This window comes from Leuciscus leuciscus (assembly GCF_965113295.1).
Source record: "Leuciscus leuciscus genome assembly, chromosome: 1".
NCBI lineage: Eukaryota > Metazoa > Chordata > Actinopteri > Cypriniformes > Leuciscidae > Leuciscus > Leuciscus leuciscus.
Window position 1 is genome coordinate 37,087,637 of NC_138725.1, and position 18,945 is coordinate 37,106,581.

General features: G+C 36.8%; 2 protein-coding genes across 5 annotated transcripts in view; both read right to left on the bottom strand.

The window, feature by feature from the left end:
• Positions 1-18,945, bottom strand: part of LOC309506893 (uncharacterized protein) — a 129,251-nt gene that overhangs the window by 14,853 nt on the left and 95,453 nt on the right. The window lies entirely within an intron of this gene.
• On the bottom strand, positions 686-18,942 carry map2k4a (mitogen-activated protein kinase kinase 4a). 4 transcript variants are annotated; one of them, XM_082181739.1, is made up of 13 exons: positions 18,615-18,939; positions 15,572-15,604; positions 11,205-11,307; positions 9,277-9,451; positions 7,763-7,882; positions 7,555-7,674; positions 7,418-7,469; positions 7,175-7,302; positions 4,394-4,471; positions 4,151-4,299; positions 3,823-3,868; positions 1,415-1,555; positions 686-1,372 (listed from the first exon to the last, which is right to left on the bottom strand). In XM_082181739.1, the coding sequence occupies exons 1-12, from the start codon at positions 18,739-18,741 to the stop codon at positions 1,442-1,444; spliced, it is 1,245 nt and encodes a 414-aa protein (XP_082037865.1). In that variant the 5' UTR covers positions 18,742-18,939; the 3' UTR covers positions 686-1,372; positions 1,415-1,441. The 4 variants fall into 4 exon arrangements, with proteins under 4 accessions (XP_082037865.1, XP_082037864.1, XP_082037867.1 ...); XM_082181738.1 differs by having other exon boundaries at positions 686-1,555; XM_082181741.1 differs by lacking the exon at positions 15,572-15,604 and having other exon boundaries at positions 686-1,555; positions 11,205-11,295; positions 18,615-18,942.

The following is an 18,945-nucleotide window of genomic DNA, read 5'->3' on the forward strand; positions in this document are numbered from 1 at the left end:
TGGGGGCGCGAGACAGCTGAGGAAGCCGAATCCTCCGATGAAGAATATATGGACTCATAAATAATATGATGTATTAAATAAATTAATTTGAAGGATCCAGTACCCAACAAACAAATGGCAGTCCACAACATGATCTCCATAAAACGCCCCATTAAAACTCCTTGACCTGTATCATATTAATAATATAATATTTGGGCATTGTATTTGATACTTATTCCAAACATGGATTAAATATGGCTAAATGTTTACACTACCAGTCAAAAAATTTGTAATAAGTAATTTTTGCCTCTCTTGGCTGCATTTATTGAATCAAAAATATAGTAAATTAACAGCAATGTGAATTAATAACATAAACAAAAATAAAAGTTATATTGTGAAATATTATTACAATTTAAAATATCTGTTTTCTATTTAAATATATATTGAAATGTAATTTATTCCTGTGATCAAAGTTGACTTTTAAGCAGCCATTAGATTCTGCTTTTTAAATGCATGCATTTCATTTTGAAATTAAAATGTAAACACAATAATATTTCTTTATTAATTATTGATATAAATAGTGAATTAAGTAATATTAAAATTAAATATATGGGCATTCAATGGAGTAAAAAAATCAAAACAAGCGAAAAAAACTCAATGATCAAGATGATCTACACTTTAATAAAAAAAAGTATCAAACATGGAGTCGTTTCCATATTCCTCAGTTTTATTTATAATATCAGCACATATTCGTTGTACAGTGAGGATGGATGTCCTCGTTACAGAAAGCCCGGCCACCTCTGCGTCATTCACCTTTACATACAAAACACGTGTTTAATATCACATACATGAAGAGGAGGGGACCGGACACGAGCAGATTCCAGTACGGCGACGGCTTCCCAATCATATATTCCACAACTCATTTCAGAAGTATAAATACAATTCCAGGCTTATTTATTATTCATTATTTTATATCGGTTTAAAATCACTATTCTGCATCCACGAGAGAGAGAGAGAGAGAGAGAGAGAGAGAGAGAGAGAGAGAGAGAGAGAGAGAGAGAGAGAGAGAGAGAGAGAGAGAGAGAGAGAGAGAGAGGAGAGGAGAGAGAGAGAGAGAGAGAGAGAGAGAGAGAGAGATTGGGGCCAGACCGTCGCGTGTGTCCCATCAGAGGCCTGTGTGTGTGTTTATACGCTTTACAGATGTGTGTGTGTGTGTGTGACGAGACAGAGAGAGAGTGAGAGAGAGAGAGAGAGAGGGAATCATGGGTAGGAGGTATATTACAGTCGAGCTTGAATTAAACACCGGGTGTCTGCGGTGCTCTTGTGTACGTTTTCCCGTTTTAATACTGCAGTTCTGTGATGAAGCAAAACTTTACACCGTGTTCAGACGCGCGTGTGTGTGTGTGTGTGTGTGTGTGTGTGTGTGTGTGTGTGTGTGTGTGTGTGTGTGTGTGTGTGTGTGTCAGTCCACGTACATCGGGGAGCTGGGAGACGCGGGCATCATATCCAGGATCATGCAGACGTAACTGCCCACGTCCACCGTACGCTCCTCGTAGATCTGAATGAAGGGATGTTTCTGACAGACAGAGAGAGAGAGAGAGAAGTTTGGTTTACTTTCATTTCTTTGACTGAACAGCACTTCTGCTTTATTTCACTTCAGAGTTCCTCGTAAACCCTCGCAATGAAACTCTCAAACGCCTTTATCACAGTTGAAGCATTAACGGGTCAAAAGATGTGGCTCAAAGGAATACTAGTTCACCCAAAAATGAGAATTAGCCCATGATTTACTCACCCTCAAGACTCATCCTAGGTGTATATGACTTTCTTCTTTCAGACGAACACAATCAGAGTTATATTAAAAACATCCTGGCTCTTTCAAGCTTTATAATGGCACTGAATGGTAACTGAGATTTTGAAGCACAAAAAGTGCATCCATCCATCATAAAAGTCATCCACACTGCTCCAGGGGTTAATAAAGGCCCTCTGAAGCGAAGCCATGCGTTTGTGTAAGAAAAATACCCATATTTACAACTTTATTAACTCACTGGCCGTTGCCGAAATACAGTGATTATAGTTTATAAAGTTATGATTTTATAAAGTTATGTGATTTTCTTACAAAACGCATCGCTGTTCAGCTGGAAAAAATGAAGTCATATACTCCAATGATGGCCTCAAGGCGAGTAAATTATGGGATAATAAAAATTTTTGGGTGAACTATTACTTTTAGATGGCTTAACATAAGACACATACTTTAGAAAAATATAAAACAGCTAAAAGAATAAAAAAACAAAACAAAAGACGACTTAAACTGACATCATACTTATTATTTTATTACCTCAACAACTGTCATATTTATTAAGTCTTCAGGGGAAATAATGTAAAACTCCTCACAAAATACTGGGAAATTCAGTTCTTAAATTCTTTAATATCTAAAATCAAACTTTTAGGTTAAAGCGTATAATATGCATAAGGGAACGTGCAAAGTTCAGGAGCTGTCAATCAGTTTTTAAACTACATAGTCCATCAGTGTAGAAAATGTAGTTTTTTTTTATTATTTGATCTCTTAGATAATATGAAATCATTCAATATTTAATAATAATAATAGTAAAAAATAACTATTTTGTTAGTAGAAATAAAATAAACAATAACTGAAATAAAATAAAATATTAAAAACTTTAGCTTGACGTACTAACATTATTTAGACAGTACAACATTTTTCTAAAGCTTAGGAGCTTAGTTTCAGTAGTCATGTCAAAGCAATAACTAAATCAGCATACTATCATCTGAAAAATATTGCAAGAATTAGATGCTTTGTTTCCAGACAAGACTTAGAGAAACTTGTGCATGCTTTCATCACCAGCAGGGTGGATTATTGTAATGGACTCCTCACTGGCCTTCCCAAAAAGACCATAAGACAGTTGCAGCTCATACAGAACGCTGCCGCCAGGATTCTGAGCAGAACCAGAAAATATGAACATATCACACCAGTCCTCAGGTCTTTACACTGGCTCCCAGTTAAACTTAGGATTGATTTTAAAGTATTATTACTGGTATATAAATCATTCAATGGCCTAGGACCTCAATACATTGCAGATATGCTCACTGAATATAAACCCAACAGATCACTCAGATCATTAGGATCATATCAGCTAGAAATACCAAGGGTTCACTCTAAGCATGGTGAGTCTGCTTTTAGCTATTATGCCAGCCGCAGCTGGAACCAGCTTCCAGAAGAGATCAGATGTGCTCCTACTGTAGTCACATTCAAATCCAGACTCAAAACACATCTGTTTAACTATGCATTTACTGAATGAGCACTGTGCCAATGTTCGTCCGACTGTTTGTACTGTATTTTATTTTTTATTTTTCTAAACTGTTTTAATTATTCTTATTTCTTTTTATTATTTTAATTTCTTCTATGTAAAGCACTTTGAATTGCCATTGTGTATGAAATGTGCTATATAAATAAACTTGCCTTGCCTGCCTTGCCTTGCCTAAATAACTAATAAAAATGACAAAAACACAAAAGTTACTAAAAGTATTATTTTTTCAAATGAAAAAAAAAAAAAAAAAAAAAAAAAATTGTATTACCATTTAATATTGAATAACACATATTAATAAAAAAATTTGTAGTATCGCAAAGATACTAAAATAATAACGCAGCAACAATACACTTTTTTTATTTATTACTACAAATGTTTATTATTATTATTATTATATTGTTGTTGTTGTATAAGAATTATACAAATGCTGTTTAAAAGTGTATATACCCAATGACTTTTGATTTGGATAAGGATTGTAAAAATCATTTTATAGAGACTTTAGCAGGAATCAGAAACTCACCAGAAGCTCTTTGTACTTTGGCCTCTTTGACTCGTCCTTTGTAAGGCTATTAGAGACAAAAACAATACAATATTTAATTACACCCATAATTCATCACCAGTGCGATCTGGAGCTCCTGCAGGGCCTCTAAACGACCAGCAGGAGGCGTCATGTGATCAGAGCTATTACATCCCTTATGCTGAGTCTGCAGACTCCCAGAAAGAGGAAACGCTCAGAGATCACAGGAAGTGTGTGTGTGTGTGTGTGTGTGTGTGTGTGTGTGTGTGTGTGTGTGTGTGTGTGTGTGTGTGTGTGTGTGTGTGTGTGTGTGTGTGTGTGTGTGTCTCACCACAGGTTGACAAAGTTGATGAATTTTGGGGAGAACTGCCTCTCCTCGGAGCTGCTGAGCTGCGGCGGGTCGCCCTTCACCACCTGCGTCAGCTGATCGAACACACTGTTCCACTTCGGGTAGGGGAACCGTCCTGTGGCCAGTTCGTACTGAAACACACACACACACAATAACAGCACTGCATCACACTTTCAACATCACACTAGCGCTGACACCACATGACAGATCACACATCATTCTCACCAGCGTGATTCCCAAACTCCAGACGTCTGAGCGCACATCATATCCCTGTCTGGAGGCGCTGGGGTCTATCCTCTCCGGCTGGAACGCACACACACACACACAACATTTACTTTACTTACTTTCTCTATCAATTCTGCACTCATCATCAGTGCATGGCATGCTATTCTAAAGATAGTGTACTGAAAATAAAAACAGTATATTAATATATTAGAAATATTAATAAATAATCAGAGCATGTTATTCTATATATATTAGGAATATTAATTTAATCAAAGTATTATCGATTAGTATTCACATTCAATGTATTTTAATACATTTTGTTACTAAATATACTATTAAAATATTACAATTAATATATTTGTATATTTATACAATTAATACAATATATTAAAATAGTATTAATATTATTAGAAATAAATTATGTATTTAAATGTATTATTTTACAAACTAAAATAAAGATTAAAATAAAATAAAAATAATCAATGCATGTTATTCTAAAAAATCAGCATCATTATTATATTCTCTTTAATAATAATACTAATAATTTCTACTACTACTACTACTACTACTAATAATAATAATAATAAGTATTATTTATATTATTATTATTATAATAAAAATAATACATTTCCTCCATTTCTAGATTTTTCTGCTTAAACATTGGCAATGAAAATAATATTAAGTTTAACCAATGATAAATGATAAAGTCAAGTCCTATCTTTTTTTGTGATGTATTGCTGAATATTGTGTTTCACTAATAAACGCCACATTACTACACAAGTTAAACGTGTTGCTAAAGTGGTTTCGTGATTCTAAAGAATGGCTTTTTCATGGCGCTAGAAACACTAAAGTCGTGGATTCCTTCATTCAGGAGACACACACACACACACACACACACACACACACACACACACACACACACACACACACACACACACACACACACACACACACACACACACACACACACACACACACACACACACACACACACACACACACACACACACACACACACACACACACACACACACACACACACACACACACACACACACACACACACACACACACACACACACACACACACACACACACACACACACACACACACACACACACACAGATATAAAGAGCCTGAAAGCTTGAGGTTGATTTAGATAAATATATAATCATATCAGACAGTCTATGCTGACCCAGATGCTTCACAGGAGATATCATTTAATTTACCACATTTTGCTGCTCTTATTTTGGCACAAATCATTAGTTCATGTTATAAAAAAATATATATAAAAAAATTATATTAATAAATATAAGTAATAATTTACTTTAAATCGATAATTCTACATAAAATATAATAGTTAATCCTGAAAAATGTATTCCGGTTGATCAAATCCAGTCCTGTCCGACATGATTCACAGCTGAATAGTGTGTTTAACACAGACATCACTGGTTAAATGCAGTGCAAATGTTCTGGCATTTTATGCAGCTTCTGCCGATTAATGTTTCATGACTTTAAAGAGCCACGATGATCACGGGTTCATTTCTCAATGGACACACGACTGATAAAATGTCCGGGAAAAGACAATTGCGCAATTGCAAGAGCGCAGCAGAGTGACTCTCCAGCACATCAGACGCTTTACAGGTCAAACCAGCAGGAAAACAGATGTGCTCCAGACAGACAGACAGCAGCATGTGTGTGTGTGTGTGTGTGTGTGTGTGTGTGTGTGTGTGTGTGTGTGTGTGTGTGTGTGTGTGTGTGTGTGTGTGTGTGTGTGTGTGTGTGTGTGTGTGTGTGTGTGTGTGTGTGTGTGTGTGTGTGTCACATGCTAACAGCTGTGCGTGTCAGTCAACACATGTTTAAAGACTGATGATGTCATAATGCAGTCGGGATGAGATCACTCGCTCAGATTAGACTATGACATCATCATCAGCAGCAGTAGCTGCAGAGCGGAGGTTCATTCACAGATACTCCTGCGGTTACATCATTCTACACACACTCGACAGGACATTACACACATGCTTGAGGAAATTAACAGTTTTTGTCAATAATTGACTTTAATAGTTGTTGTGTTTTTTCAAATATTGTTACAAAATGTGATAGCGATGCTATTTAAAAACTATACTCAAATTCTGACCGCATCAAAGGAAGACTGCATGTCCAAGAAATGTCATTAAAAGCATTTTTTTATTATGAATAACTAGAATAGAATAACTTGTAATTATATATAATAATAATTGATAGCATACTATTTTTTCTACATATATAAAGTGAGAGAGAACTAGAGAGGGAGAGAAATTAGCTATACATGTTACAAGTTTAAGGTGTTTTTTTTTTTTTTTGAGAAATTAATACTTTTATTCAGCAAGAATGCATTAAATTGACCAAAAGTGACAGTAAAGACAGTTATAATGCTCCCAAATGTTATATCTCAAGTAAATGCTGTTCTTTTGAACTTTCTATTCATCAAATAATCCTGGAAAATAAAATGCATCACATTTTTCACAAAAAATATGAATCAGCACAACAGTTTTCAACACTGATAATAATCAGAAATGTTTCTTGATCATAAAATCATCATATTAGAATGATTTCTGAAGGATCATGTGACACTGAAGACTGGAGTAATGATGCTGAAAACTCAGCTTTGATCACAAGGGATATATTCACATAGATAAAACAGTATCTTATCTCTTATTTTGAATTGCAATAATATTTTTTACTGTATTTTTGATCAAATAAATGGCACTAATATATATGTATAACTGAATGACTCTTACTGCCATATACGGTCTGCATCCGGCATCTCTGGTTTTGGCGATGGAGTCGACCAGCTGTCCACTGATGCCAAAATCACACAGCTTAATGTTGCCCTTCCGGTCCAGGAGGATATTTGATGGCTTTATGTCTGCAGAGAGATCATGAAAGAGCTCGAGTCTGAGTAAAACATCATCTAAACCCGAGAGTCTTCTTATAACATGCAAACAAAACTAAACACAGCATCATCATTCTGCCTCTCTTACCTCTGTGAATAATTTTCAAGCTTTCTTTTAAGTGGTTAAGTGCTTTCACAGTCTGAAACCGACACAGAAGAGCAAAGTTAATGATCGCTAACCAACGCGTCGCTTATTTAAAGCTCTGAACAAAATATGCAACTCACAGCTAATGTTATTTTCCCTAAAATCTCCTCTGGAATCACTTCGTCTAAAGAGGAATAAACGTATTTGTAGAATTTGTCGAAGGAGATGGACATGAGCTCCATGCATATCCAGCAGTCCCCCTAAAGAAAAAAGCACAAAACAAGTGTTTATGTGTTTAGAAAGACTCTCTCTGAAAACATGAGAAGGAAAGCAGACGAACAGACGAACCTCTCTGAAGAGAGCTCCGTAAAACTGGACGATGTAGGGGCAGTCGCTGCTCCTCATGACCACATCGAGATCCATCAGCAGCTGCTTCTGCTCGCGCTCGTCTACCGTCGACCTGATCCTCTGTACACACACACACACAAGCATTAAACATGACCGTCAGCAGAGAGTCTGTTCCATATCACAGCTTATTATCATCTGATTGATTTCATATCGCACAGATAATGTATAAAACAAGCACTGGACAATTTATATTCCCAAATGCATTCAGATGCTGTTTGAAATGAGAGAGAGTCAGTATAAACCTATGGAGATGTACATGTTAATGCAAACAAGGGCAAGAGCAAATAGAAACAATGGAGGAAGTGATGCTTATTATGAAAGAAAGGGTCAGCCAACACCTTTTAATATGTAAAATTATTAGTGCTGTCAAATCGATTAATTGCAATTAATCGCATCTAACATAAAAGTTTGATTTTATATATGAGTGTGTATATACACAAATATACAAAAAATACAGGTATGCATGTATATATATAAAAACACATACAGTATATACACACATATATTACATAAACACACATTTTTATACTAGACGTGATTAATCGTCCAAAAACTCCTCCAAATAGATGTTTCCACAAATGGTTGACAAAACAGAAGAACTTTGTATTTTGTACATTATTAATTTTCCAATTTAGATGGTCCAATTCTCCAGCCATCTAAAACTACTAGAAGTCAAGTGAAGTGACCTTTATTTATATAGAGCTTTACAACATCACAGTAATAAAGAGGAAAATAACAGAATTAATGATGCAAACTTCCTCAAATATGAGAAAAGAAATCTAATTCTGCAGTAAATCTGCTCTAAACAGACAATAAAGTCATTATTCAGCTGAAGTTCAATATTGATTCAATTCTGTTCAATAACCGTGTTAAGTTTATCACTTATGAAAAGAGTTCAGTTCAGCTATAAGCAGCTCTACAGAAAACAATAGTGAAGTACTAAACATTTTGTGGACATAACTGTGTGACCAACAAATATAACGGATCCCCTGTTCAGGTGGTACTAGTCGCATCAAGCTAGATTCTTCAATATTGTTTAGGGACCACCACGAACCTCACGAAATTGATCAAATCCAACTTGGAGGAGTACAAATGACTTTCATTTCTAGTCTGGTAACCTGACACAACTTTGTCTTCCCGGTCTATACTGACTGATTTGCATCCAGCAAGCTTGCCTTTTTTTTTAGAAAGTTCTTGCAACTTTTGTGTTAAATTTTTATTCAATTTAATCTGTGAAACGAGTTTAACTTTCAAAAACAACCTGAAGTATAAATGAAACCAGTCAATAACTTATGATATCTGAACTCTTAAAAATAAAGCTTCCAAAAGATGATTTTCAGATTGATGCCATAGACAGAAGAACCAATCTTTTGTGGAATGGAAAGATTCTAGGGATGTTGAAGGTTCTACATGGAACCATTGAAGCCAATAAAGAAGACATATTTGTGTCTTACTTTGACAGCCATGATTTGTTGACTGGGTTTGTGCACCATCTTGTTGACGGATCCATACGCTCCTCTGCCGATCTCCCCGAGATCCTTCAGGTCTTCCGCCGTGAAGTCCCAGTGCTGCTCCGGAGAGATCTTCAGCTTCCCAGACGACTCGATACTGTGTGTTCGCAGCCGTTCTCTGAGAAACACAGATGTGCAAAGAGGTTCAGGGCTGAGCTTGGAAAGACCAAACTGAAGACTAGTCATGAAATTCTCCATAGAGTTCAAGTTCAGAACGCTCAGATGCAGGAGGTGTAGAACAGAAATGACACTATGATTGACTGATCATCACAATAATTCTGCTCAACACTTAATGAATCACGATTGTTCTCATTTGACAAATTTCTTTTTACATTGCAGCAGAATTATTGCACAAGAGAATGTCAACTCATACAAAGGGTTTATTTTATTTTCCCTCATGTCGTTTCCTGATTCATTATATTTACCATACATATCAAATGAGATTTTAGCAGATTAGAGATGGGCAACAATATAGAGGGAATACATTGACGTCACTTTCCCGGACTGAGTGGCAGAAGAGCTTCTGTGTGACTGGATTTAAGAGGGGAAACTGCGAAAATGGCAGTAAAACAAACGATTATCAGTTTAAACTAAAGATTTGACTCGATATAGTGTTCCTTACAACTCACCAAAGATCCAGTGATCATGGATATTGACATGCAGCGAGGAATCGTGTTTCCTGACATTTATATGTGCCTGAATTCGACGCCGGGGAAATACATAAAGCTAATTTGCCTGTGAACACTTTATATGAATACAATATAATCCAGGTGATGATCACTTACATCAATGTTATATCATCTCATCCAGCCCTAAAACTTGTATAGTTTTTTGTCAGTGTTTATTTAAAAACCAATTATGCAGAATATACAATGGTAAATATTTAATTGAGATGAGTACTGCAATGATAACTGCAAATCCACCTTTCGCTGCCTGGATCCAGTTGTTTCTATAAATTGCAGTGAAACATTTGCTTCTCTGTTCTGTAGCTTTCAGCAGTCTGTAAAAATATACCTCAGATTTCTTGTCAAATTTTGTCGTACAGTTATTCTCAAAGCTCTTTCCCGTTTTAGATGTGTTTTGTGTTTTCGCAGCATTCACTCTGAAAACAAATACTGCCGCTCAGTAATTTTGCCACTCAGTGGCCGTAACCGCAGTCACTCCAGCTGACAGTGACGACTTAAGCAATAAGCCCCGCGACGCCGTGTTCTACAGTGGATTTAGAACAGCTAAGGGGCGCTGTTAGCTAAAGCCAGAGTGTGAATTACCCCACCATAATTGCTAAAGCCCCTTTAGTTGTTCTAAATACACTGTAAAACACGGCTTCAAGGGGCTTTATAAAACGGTTACTCCATAAAAATATTCATTTTAATATTTATTTTATTCATAAAATAAACACCAGCAACAAAAAAATATAACGTTAACACATGTATTCCTCCGCCAAGCAATGTAGTTCCAAAGAGGTTGCTAAGCAACATATGCAGCAACAAAGAATCACAAACGGCAGTTGCGCAGTAATACTGATGTAATGCGGTCACAGGTGTGTGTGTGTGTGTGTGTGTGTGTGTGTGTGTGTGTGTGTGTGTGTGTGTGTGTGTGTGTGTGTGTGTGTGTGTAGTAACACTAATGTAATGCGATCACAGGTGTGTGTTTGTTGAGTAATTTACAACGGCTTTGAACGCGGCTCAACCAATCAGAATCAAGGACCGGAACTATCCGTTTTATAAACACGCATAACCTCTAGTTTATATTTCATGACAATACAAGCCATCACGGGAGTTGGATCTAAACTCTGCGAGAAGGTGATTGAGTTTGATCAATGTTTTAGTATCAGTCAGATGTGAAAGAGCCGTCAGATGATCCGTACTCACATGTGTGGGTTCTGGAAAGGAAGTCCGGCAGTGTTCAGAGTGATTCTGGAAGTAGTTTTGACTGGAGGACTGGCAAAGTTTAACTTCAGGGCTTTACGTTTACCTGACAGAGGAGGAAGAGACACAAACACACTCAGACGGCTTGAAGACAAAGTTGCGGGTGTATTTTGTTCAGGCTGCCATAGGATGATGATGATGATGATGATGATGATGACATCTATAACTAAGCCATGGAAGATGTGGGAAGAGACAACAGTTGACTAGAGACATGCACATCGGAGCACCAGGAGAGGAACCCGAGAGCCAGATTTCCTAAAGCCATCGGGACACGCTGAGGGTTTGAAACATGTTCAATGTGTACAGTGTGGAAACACATGGAGGACGACGACGGCTTTAGCAAATCTGGCAGCAGAGGACAGTGACTGCAGTCCGACATGCTCAAACCCTGCGCTTAACATCAGCAAATCTTCCCCATCTACTGTGTGTCCACTCATGGCAGACAATAGAGCGTTAAACAGATCTGATCACATCCGGACACAAAACAGAAGAAACTTACCTTCACCTCATGCAAAACCCAAACACTGAATGATGTATGAATCTATTATGTAGATTCATGATACGCCTTGTGATACGTTTGTGATTCTCACCACAAACGAGAAGGTGCAGCGTCCATCATGAGCACTACAAATATCCCCCACGGCAATGAAGCCGATGCAAACAACTTGACAACTAGTGATGCATTGACAACATTAAACAAAAGATTGAAAACGGAACTAAAGTTTTCATTGGCCAAACCCGAAAATAAAGTTTAGGTAATTAAATTTGGGAAATTTTTTTGTTCAAGGCATTGTGTCTTCAGGGGATAAACTAAAGGTCTTTGTAGTAAAGTTATTGATATTTTGACAAATTATACATATTGCTACTCTAGAATCAAAAATGCATCAAAATGAATAAATGAAGAAGTGGCAATTAAACATAAATCTTCCCTCCAAAACTATTTCGGCTGAAACTTTATATCACTTTAAAAAAATAATTTTTTGTTTTGTTAATTTTTTGTTTTGTTTTTTTGGTTGCCACAATTTTGGTAGCCTAGAAAATCTAGACGCACCCTAGCGGCAGCAAAATGTATTTTGCAGCCAGGGCAGTCTAGCAACTCTCCATAGACTTTCGAGCTGCAAAAACCTAAATTGGGTCAGGCCAATCACGTCGTGTATAGAGTAGGCGGGGCGGGCTTAACATATGACGACAGAGTTGCGACGGTTGAACACGGTTCCCTGCCACTTGAAAACAAAGAATGGCGGCTGCTGGCGAACATCTTTCGAATCGGCTTTGTCCGCGACTCTGGAGGACTTGGAGTTAGGTTTTTCTTTGAGAAAAGAGCATAGAACGTCACTTAAGTCATTCTTAAAAAAAGGAAGATGTGTTTTGTCAAAAGTTTAATCTATCAACTAGCTCCGCTGTTGGGAAAACGCTCTAGTTGGTTGAAGCGCTGTCCTATTGCGTGCAGGGGGAAAGACAGCCGTTTATCCCGCTCCTCGGATTGAGCCGTGTCTATAGTGAGTTGCCAAACCCAACATCTTGATGTAGGTCTGGCTTGCCAGGCTACAATTTTGGTGCATCACTAGACGAAACTTTAAAATAATGTAAAAAACAAACAAATTCAACACAGTTTTTAAGGAATAACGTATGTCAGAGTGCTGAATTATTACAAAAAATAATGCATTAAAGTGGGTTATCCAACTTATCACATCTTTAAATTAATTAGAGTCAAATTATTTTATATCATTACATCCTTTTCCAATATTTTTGTGTTTTGGTCAGTACTAGCCCTACTCAGTTTTCTGAAGGTATTAAAAGTAATTTATGAGAAGAGAACATTTGTATTTTTTTCTTTCTTGCTATATTCTTTTGCTATAATAACAGGGTAGTTTTGTGACACCATGAGTTTCAGCTCACGATCCTGAGGAATTCTGGGAAGGACTTTTTAAAAATTGTATTGTTCACAAAAAGTTTACAGAGATATCATTCACTAAGCTATAATTCAATGCTTCTGTTTCCATATACACAAACTAGACATGCAAATTACTGAAAATTCATTTATGTGGCGATTAAGAACAAAAAATATTTAAGCACCAAAAATATCTTCAGATTAATAGAAAATTCATGTTTAAAGAATCTTTTTGAGGGTAAACACATCTCTGTGAAATTAAGGACTAGCCTATTTTCCCTCCACCACAAGAATGTGAGGATTCAAATACCACAAGAACAGCATTTCTGAAATCTCACGGCATGTGCGTCCATGTCCCAACAAGCTTGTGTTTGTTCCAGATGCACATGCCAAAAACATCCCAGCACCAGCGGTGCTCGAACACTAAACAAAATGCAAACCCAAGAAACCGGGAAGACAGCTACAACCCCCAAGGCAATAATCATCACTGCACTGGTTAGTAGAAAAGCCGTCCAAAACACCAGAAGAAACATCCACCAGAGCTTCCATTACTGTGTGTGAATCAAACACCACAAACTGATCAATACAGTAATACACTTGTGATTATTTCACTAATCTGGATCAAGTAAAGGCTGATTTTGATGAATTTGATGGACTAAATCAAATGAAAGTGAGGACCAATCGACTGTCCAGAAGTCAATGGAAGCTCGAAGCTTTAGACTTGTGCCGATTTCTCACTGAACTCCTCTTTATGTAGATGTCCGGTACAGATGAACATTTGAGTTATTATCAAACGGAAGAGCTGACTAGTGGTCGACTAATGTGTGTTATTTAATTATAACATCTAAAGAGAAGAGTAACAGAAATAATGCTGATATAAACATAACACAGCCTGATGATAAATGAGATGTGAGCAAAAATGCTGAGGAAATACTTATTGTACACAATATTTACTAAAAATGTAAGAATGGAAAATGTGCAGTACCGATCAAAATTTTAGGGACTATATACGATTTGTTGAATGTTAAAGGGATAGTTCACCCTAAAATGAAAATTAAATCATAATTTACTCACCCTGGCGTTGTTCTAAAGCCGACCGTATGCCTTTTATGGATCACAAAAGGAGAATAAAAAATAAAAAAAAGTCTCGCTCCGCCCATACATATAATGGCAGTGAATGGCGACCAGCATCAAGCTTTTAAAAAAATCACAGAATGATCCCATGTGACACGTGCCGTATATTCCAAGTGTTCTGGGGGTATACAACAGGGTTTGGTGAAAGACAAACCGAAATAGAAAGTATTATTTAATGTACAAAATTCTTGACCTTTGAGAAATCAAGATTAACAAAAATGCGACGCGAAATACACCAAACTGTGAAAGAATGGTTGTGAGGAGCTTGAAGAATCATTCTCACACATGAATCGGCTCCTCTGAGTCCTGATCTTAAACTCATTGAAAGTCTTTGGGATGTGCTGGAGGAGACTTTACAGAGTGCTGGACTCTTGCATTGACAATACAAGATCTCATCTCCGATTCATGCTACACTCTCTATCAATTAGGGTCAGAAGAACTGTTCCCAAACATATAACATGCTAGAAACATAATAATCACTGCAATAATGATCCAGTCATAGACTCTTAAGCCAAACAATGACTTTTTATTTGGCCGGGCAGTGAACAACGGCAAGAAATCCCAAAAAAGTATCCGTGTACTTTCTTCACTGAATCAAATATCACCGGACCGGAACTCTGTTTGTCAGATGATAGTTATAATGACAGATGTCAACCCGATAACTTCTTGTAACGACGAACACAGCGGATATATTCAGCTCAAAGAAGGAACATGGGTTGTATCTTTTTGATATTTCTCATAACTTGTGTGCTTTTTCTGGGCGAGACGGAGTAAACTGCGGCGCTAATAGAGTCTCATGAACGAATGCGCGTGTCGTGCACAGAAGACCAACGGCCATGTCAAGAAGTGTGTTAAATAATACATTCAATTTCAACACCAAACACCAAAAAACCACCAAACCCGATCGCATAAACTTGGAATATACGGCAAGTGTCACATGTGATACTTCTGCGTCTTTTAAAAAAAAAGCTTCATGCTAGTCGCTATTCACTGTCAATATATGGACGAGTGCAAGCAAGATATATATTTTTTAATTCTCATTCTGTGGTCCATAAAAGAAAGGGTGAGTAAATTATGCCTTTCATTCAAGGGTGAACTTTCCCTCTAAGCTGATCTAGGACTCTCTCAGGACAGAGCGACTAACTCTAGCATGCAGAGCGGTCAGTCGTAGACCGGCACAAGTCTAGCAGAGCCCGCGTGAGGACAGATTAGTGTCGAGGACAGAGGACAGGCTTCCCCAGACGCGAGCACAGCGGACAGACACGGTTTAGGAGGCTTGGCTTACTTTGGGGAAGTCCAGACAGGTTTATCTGAAACCCTGGTGGTGAGAAGAACAACGAACACTTCACTCATCAACACAGAAACAGAGTTTGATCTGGAAAAACAGCTTCATTTTGTCTCCATAACCTGATCTTCATAGCCATAAAGTTCCCATTAAACCTCAAACTGTAAGAAAACCGGCTCCCGTTGAGCATCCGAACCGCACTAAAGCAAACCTTTGTGCCGGGATGTGCATCAGCGAACCGGTAAACATGGGAAACATGCAGAGGAGTTTCACACACAACAGCAACCGGAAATCAGCAGAATGTAAAATAAAGGAAAATACCAGACAAAAAAAAAACATGAAGAAGAGAAAATAAAATATTCGGCAGTTCTGGGAAGAACAATTTCACAAGGTCTCACCGTGGTCCGGCATCAGGGAGGATTGTGGGTAAGAGGAGGCAAGAGATAAAGGAGAGAAATATCATGAGGGGAAATTATGCATTTCATTTTACACATTTTAAATAATCCGTCCAGCTGAACATCAGAGCGTTAAGAAATGCAGCCTATGTTGGAAAGAGATTCATGTTAGGTTATGACAGATACACTGAAAAACATTGATTAGGTTTTACAATTTTCATTCAGAAATTGCAGTAAATGTCAAAAAGAAACACTGTCACTGAATTAAAAGTAAAATTCCAAATGGAATGAAACTCTACAATAACAGCTTTATTTAGAACTTTGAAAAATCATTTTTACTGTCTAAAAACAAGGAAGTTTCGCAACACAAATCCGTAATGAACATGATCTAGGTTTATCTGAACACAAGAACGCTGAGATTAACTTCATAAATCATGTGAAGATGATTCATGAGCGTTTCCTCCTCCTGTTCATGTGAAGCCAATGAATAACATTCCCAACCAAACCAGGCAAATCACATCCGACAGCGTTTCAGGAAATACAGGAATGGTGTGATGTTGGAGAAGCACGGAAAAAGTGAGAAACTTTTTCAAAACAAAAACAGGCCAAACACTGATGCTAAACTGAAGGCTTTTTACGTGGAGATTCAAATTTAACTTCATCCTAGAGGTAAAACTCAGTGAACTGGATAATAACTGTAAAGAAACTGAAACCAGAATTACATATGCAGTAGTTCTACACAAAAACTAATCAGCAAACATGCACTGACAAGTCATCATCTCATCATAAAACATGTCTGCTTCATATTTCACCACAAAATAAGAATTTAAAAATATAAAGAATTGCATAAATAATTATCTTCACTGTTTTACTGTCATTTTTACTGCAGCACCTTAAAATATTGGAGTTGTACAGCCATTTCTAATACAACAAGATCTGCATGAATTAAAAGCAGTAAAACAAATACTATCATGATGTATAAAAACTCAAATTATATTAATACTCAAAGTCTATAGTGTAATAGAGGAACTGAAAGATATTCAATATCAAGACTAATAAAACTACAATAATTGTAAAGATCTTATTGATGACTTTATGATAAACACAATTCAAACACATCGGTGTCCTTGTTCAATCCTGCAATCTTTCAGTCACCAGCTCATATCTTTTAACCATTAAACCAAACCATTACCAAAATAAACCAAGACCACTGAAAGAGTCGCATTTCAAGCTAAAATTAGTACAAATTATTGTTCGAGTTCGTGCTTTCCACACATATCCACATCTGATGTTAAACACAACAAATGTACACTATTATGGCTGGTCAATGTCCTAAATTAAACCACATTCTACCTTAAAAAATGTTATGGTAAAGTTATGGTAGATATAATGCCCTAAATGACTCGATCCCAAAAATATAAATCATAAACATATATCATGTGGTAGAATTTGAGTCATAAAAATACCCAAATAAAAAATATAAACAGATTTATGTTGTAGTTAACATCAGGGGTTTTCAAAATGGGGGCGTTGAAAAGATTAGAGAAAAAGACTGTAAAATAAATCATAATAAAACATTTTGCTTAAAATAAACAAGCAAACAAATAAATAAAAGTTTTATTAAAATAAGTTTTCTATATTATACATAAAACGTGTATAAATAAATACATTATAAAAATAAGATAAAATTTTTTTAATAATAATTAATTCAAATAAATAAGCAATTGAGTAAGTATATAAATGAATAAAATTTTAATAAAACAAGTAGGCCTAAGTTAAACAAATTAATAAATGAATAGGCTAAATAAGGAAATTACTACAATAGTAAAGTACAATATTGTGTCGAAAAACAGTACATTTTGGAAATTTTTAATATTATGTTTTTATAATATAACTTGCGTATTTACAAAAGAAACTATAAAGGTGTCTTTTGATTGTTGATGATCATATTTGGGGCCCTTATTGGCATCTAAAAGATTGAAAACCCCTGGTTTATGTGACTGATAAATCATCTAGACTAGCATCTTTCCATTGATTCAAGAGTCACTTCCTTAAGAAATCAGCAGTAAATATTTGTGTGATGATCCACAAATGATTTAAACAACATCTTAATCTTTTCATTGATTAATAAACAACAGTTTAATCCCCAAATATCCACGCGTATTTACCTGAATTTAACATTAGCATTAAGGTATCGTTAGCCTGTTAGCCCTCCAGCTAAACATGTCAACAAACTCCAATGACAGCCAGAAAACAAACAACGGCATTAAACGAATTAATATAATACTAACAGAGACATGGACAAATAAAATATTAATTTATAAACAGTTTGCATAGTAATATAATACATTTATCAGGCTGAGAACTGAAATGTTCGCAGGCCTGTCAGTGTTTGACTAAAGCAGTTAGCCGTGCGGCTAACATTAACAAGACTCTAACATTAGAATGAAAACTACAAGTGTAAATGCGACTGATTTGAAACAATACTAACATTCATTGCTAGTAAATGCGATGCTAAATCAATGGCTGAGTGAAAGCTGCAGCGCTGATAACGCAGTGTGTGTGAGAGATGTGTGTAAACTGTCATCGGATGTGATGATATAACGCTGCGGCTCGGCTGGTTCGGGCGGTTCGGGTGTGTTTCTGACCTTGCATGCTGCTCATGGTGCTCATGCTGCTGCTGCTGAAGTGCTGCTGGCTCTGGCTCGGGTGCTGCTGTGCGGAGGAGGAGGATGAAGATGATGAAGGGTTACTACTGGAGCTGGACGTCGCCATTTGGGTTTGACTTCCAGCAGCCAGCGCTGGGCTGCAATGCAGAGAGAGAGAGACAGACAGACAGCAGTCTCTCTCTCTCTCTCTCTCTCTCTCTCTCTCTCTCTCTCTCTCTCTCTCTCTCTCTCTCTCTCTCTCTCTCTCTCACACACACACACACACACACACACACACACACACACACACACACACACACACACACACACA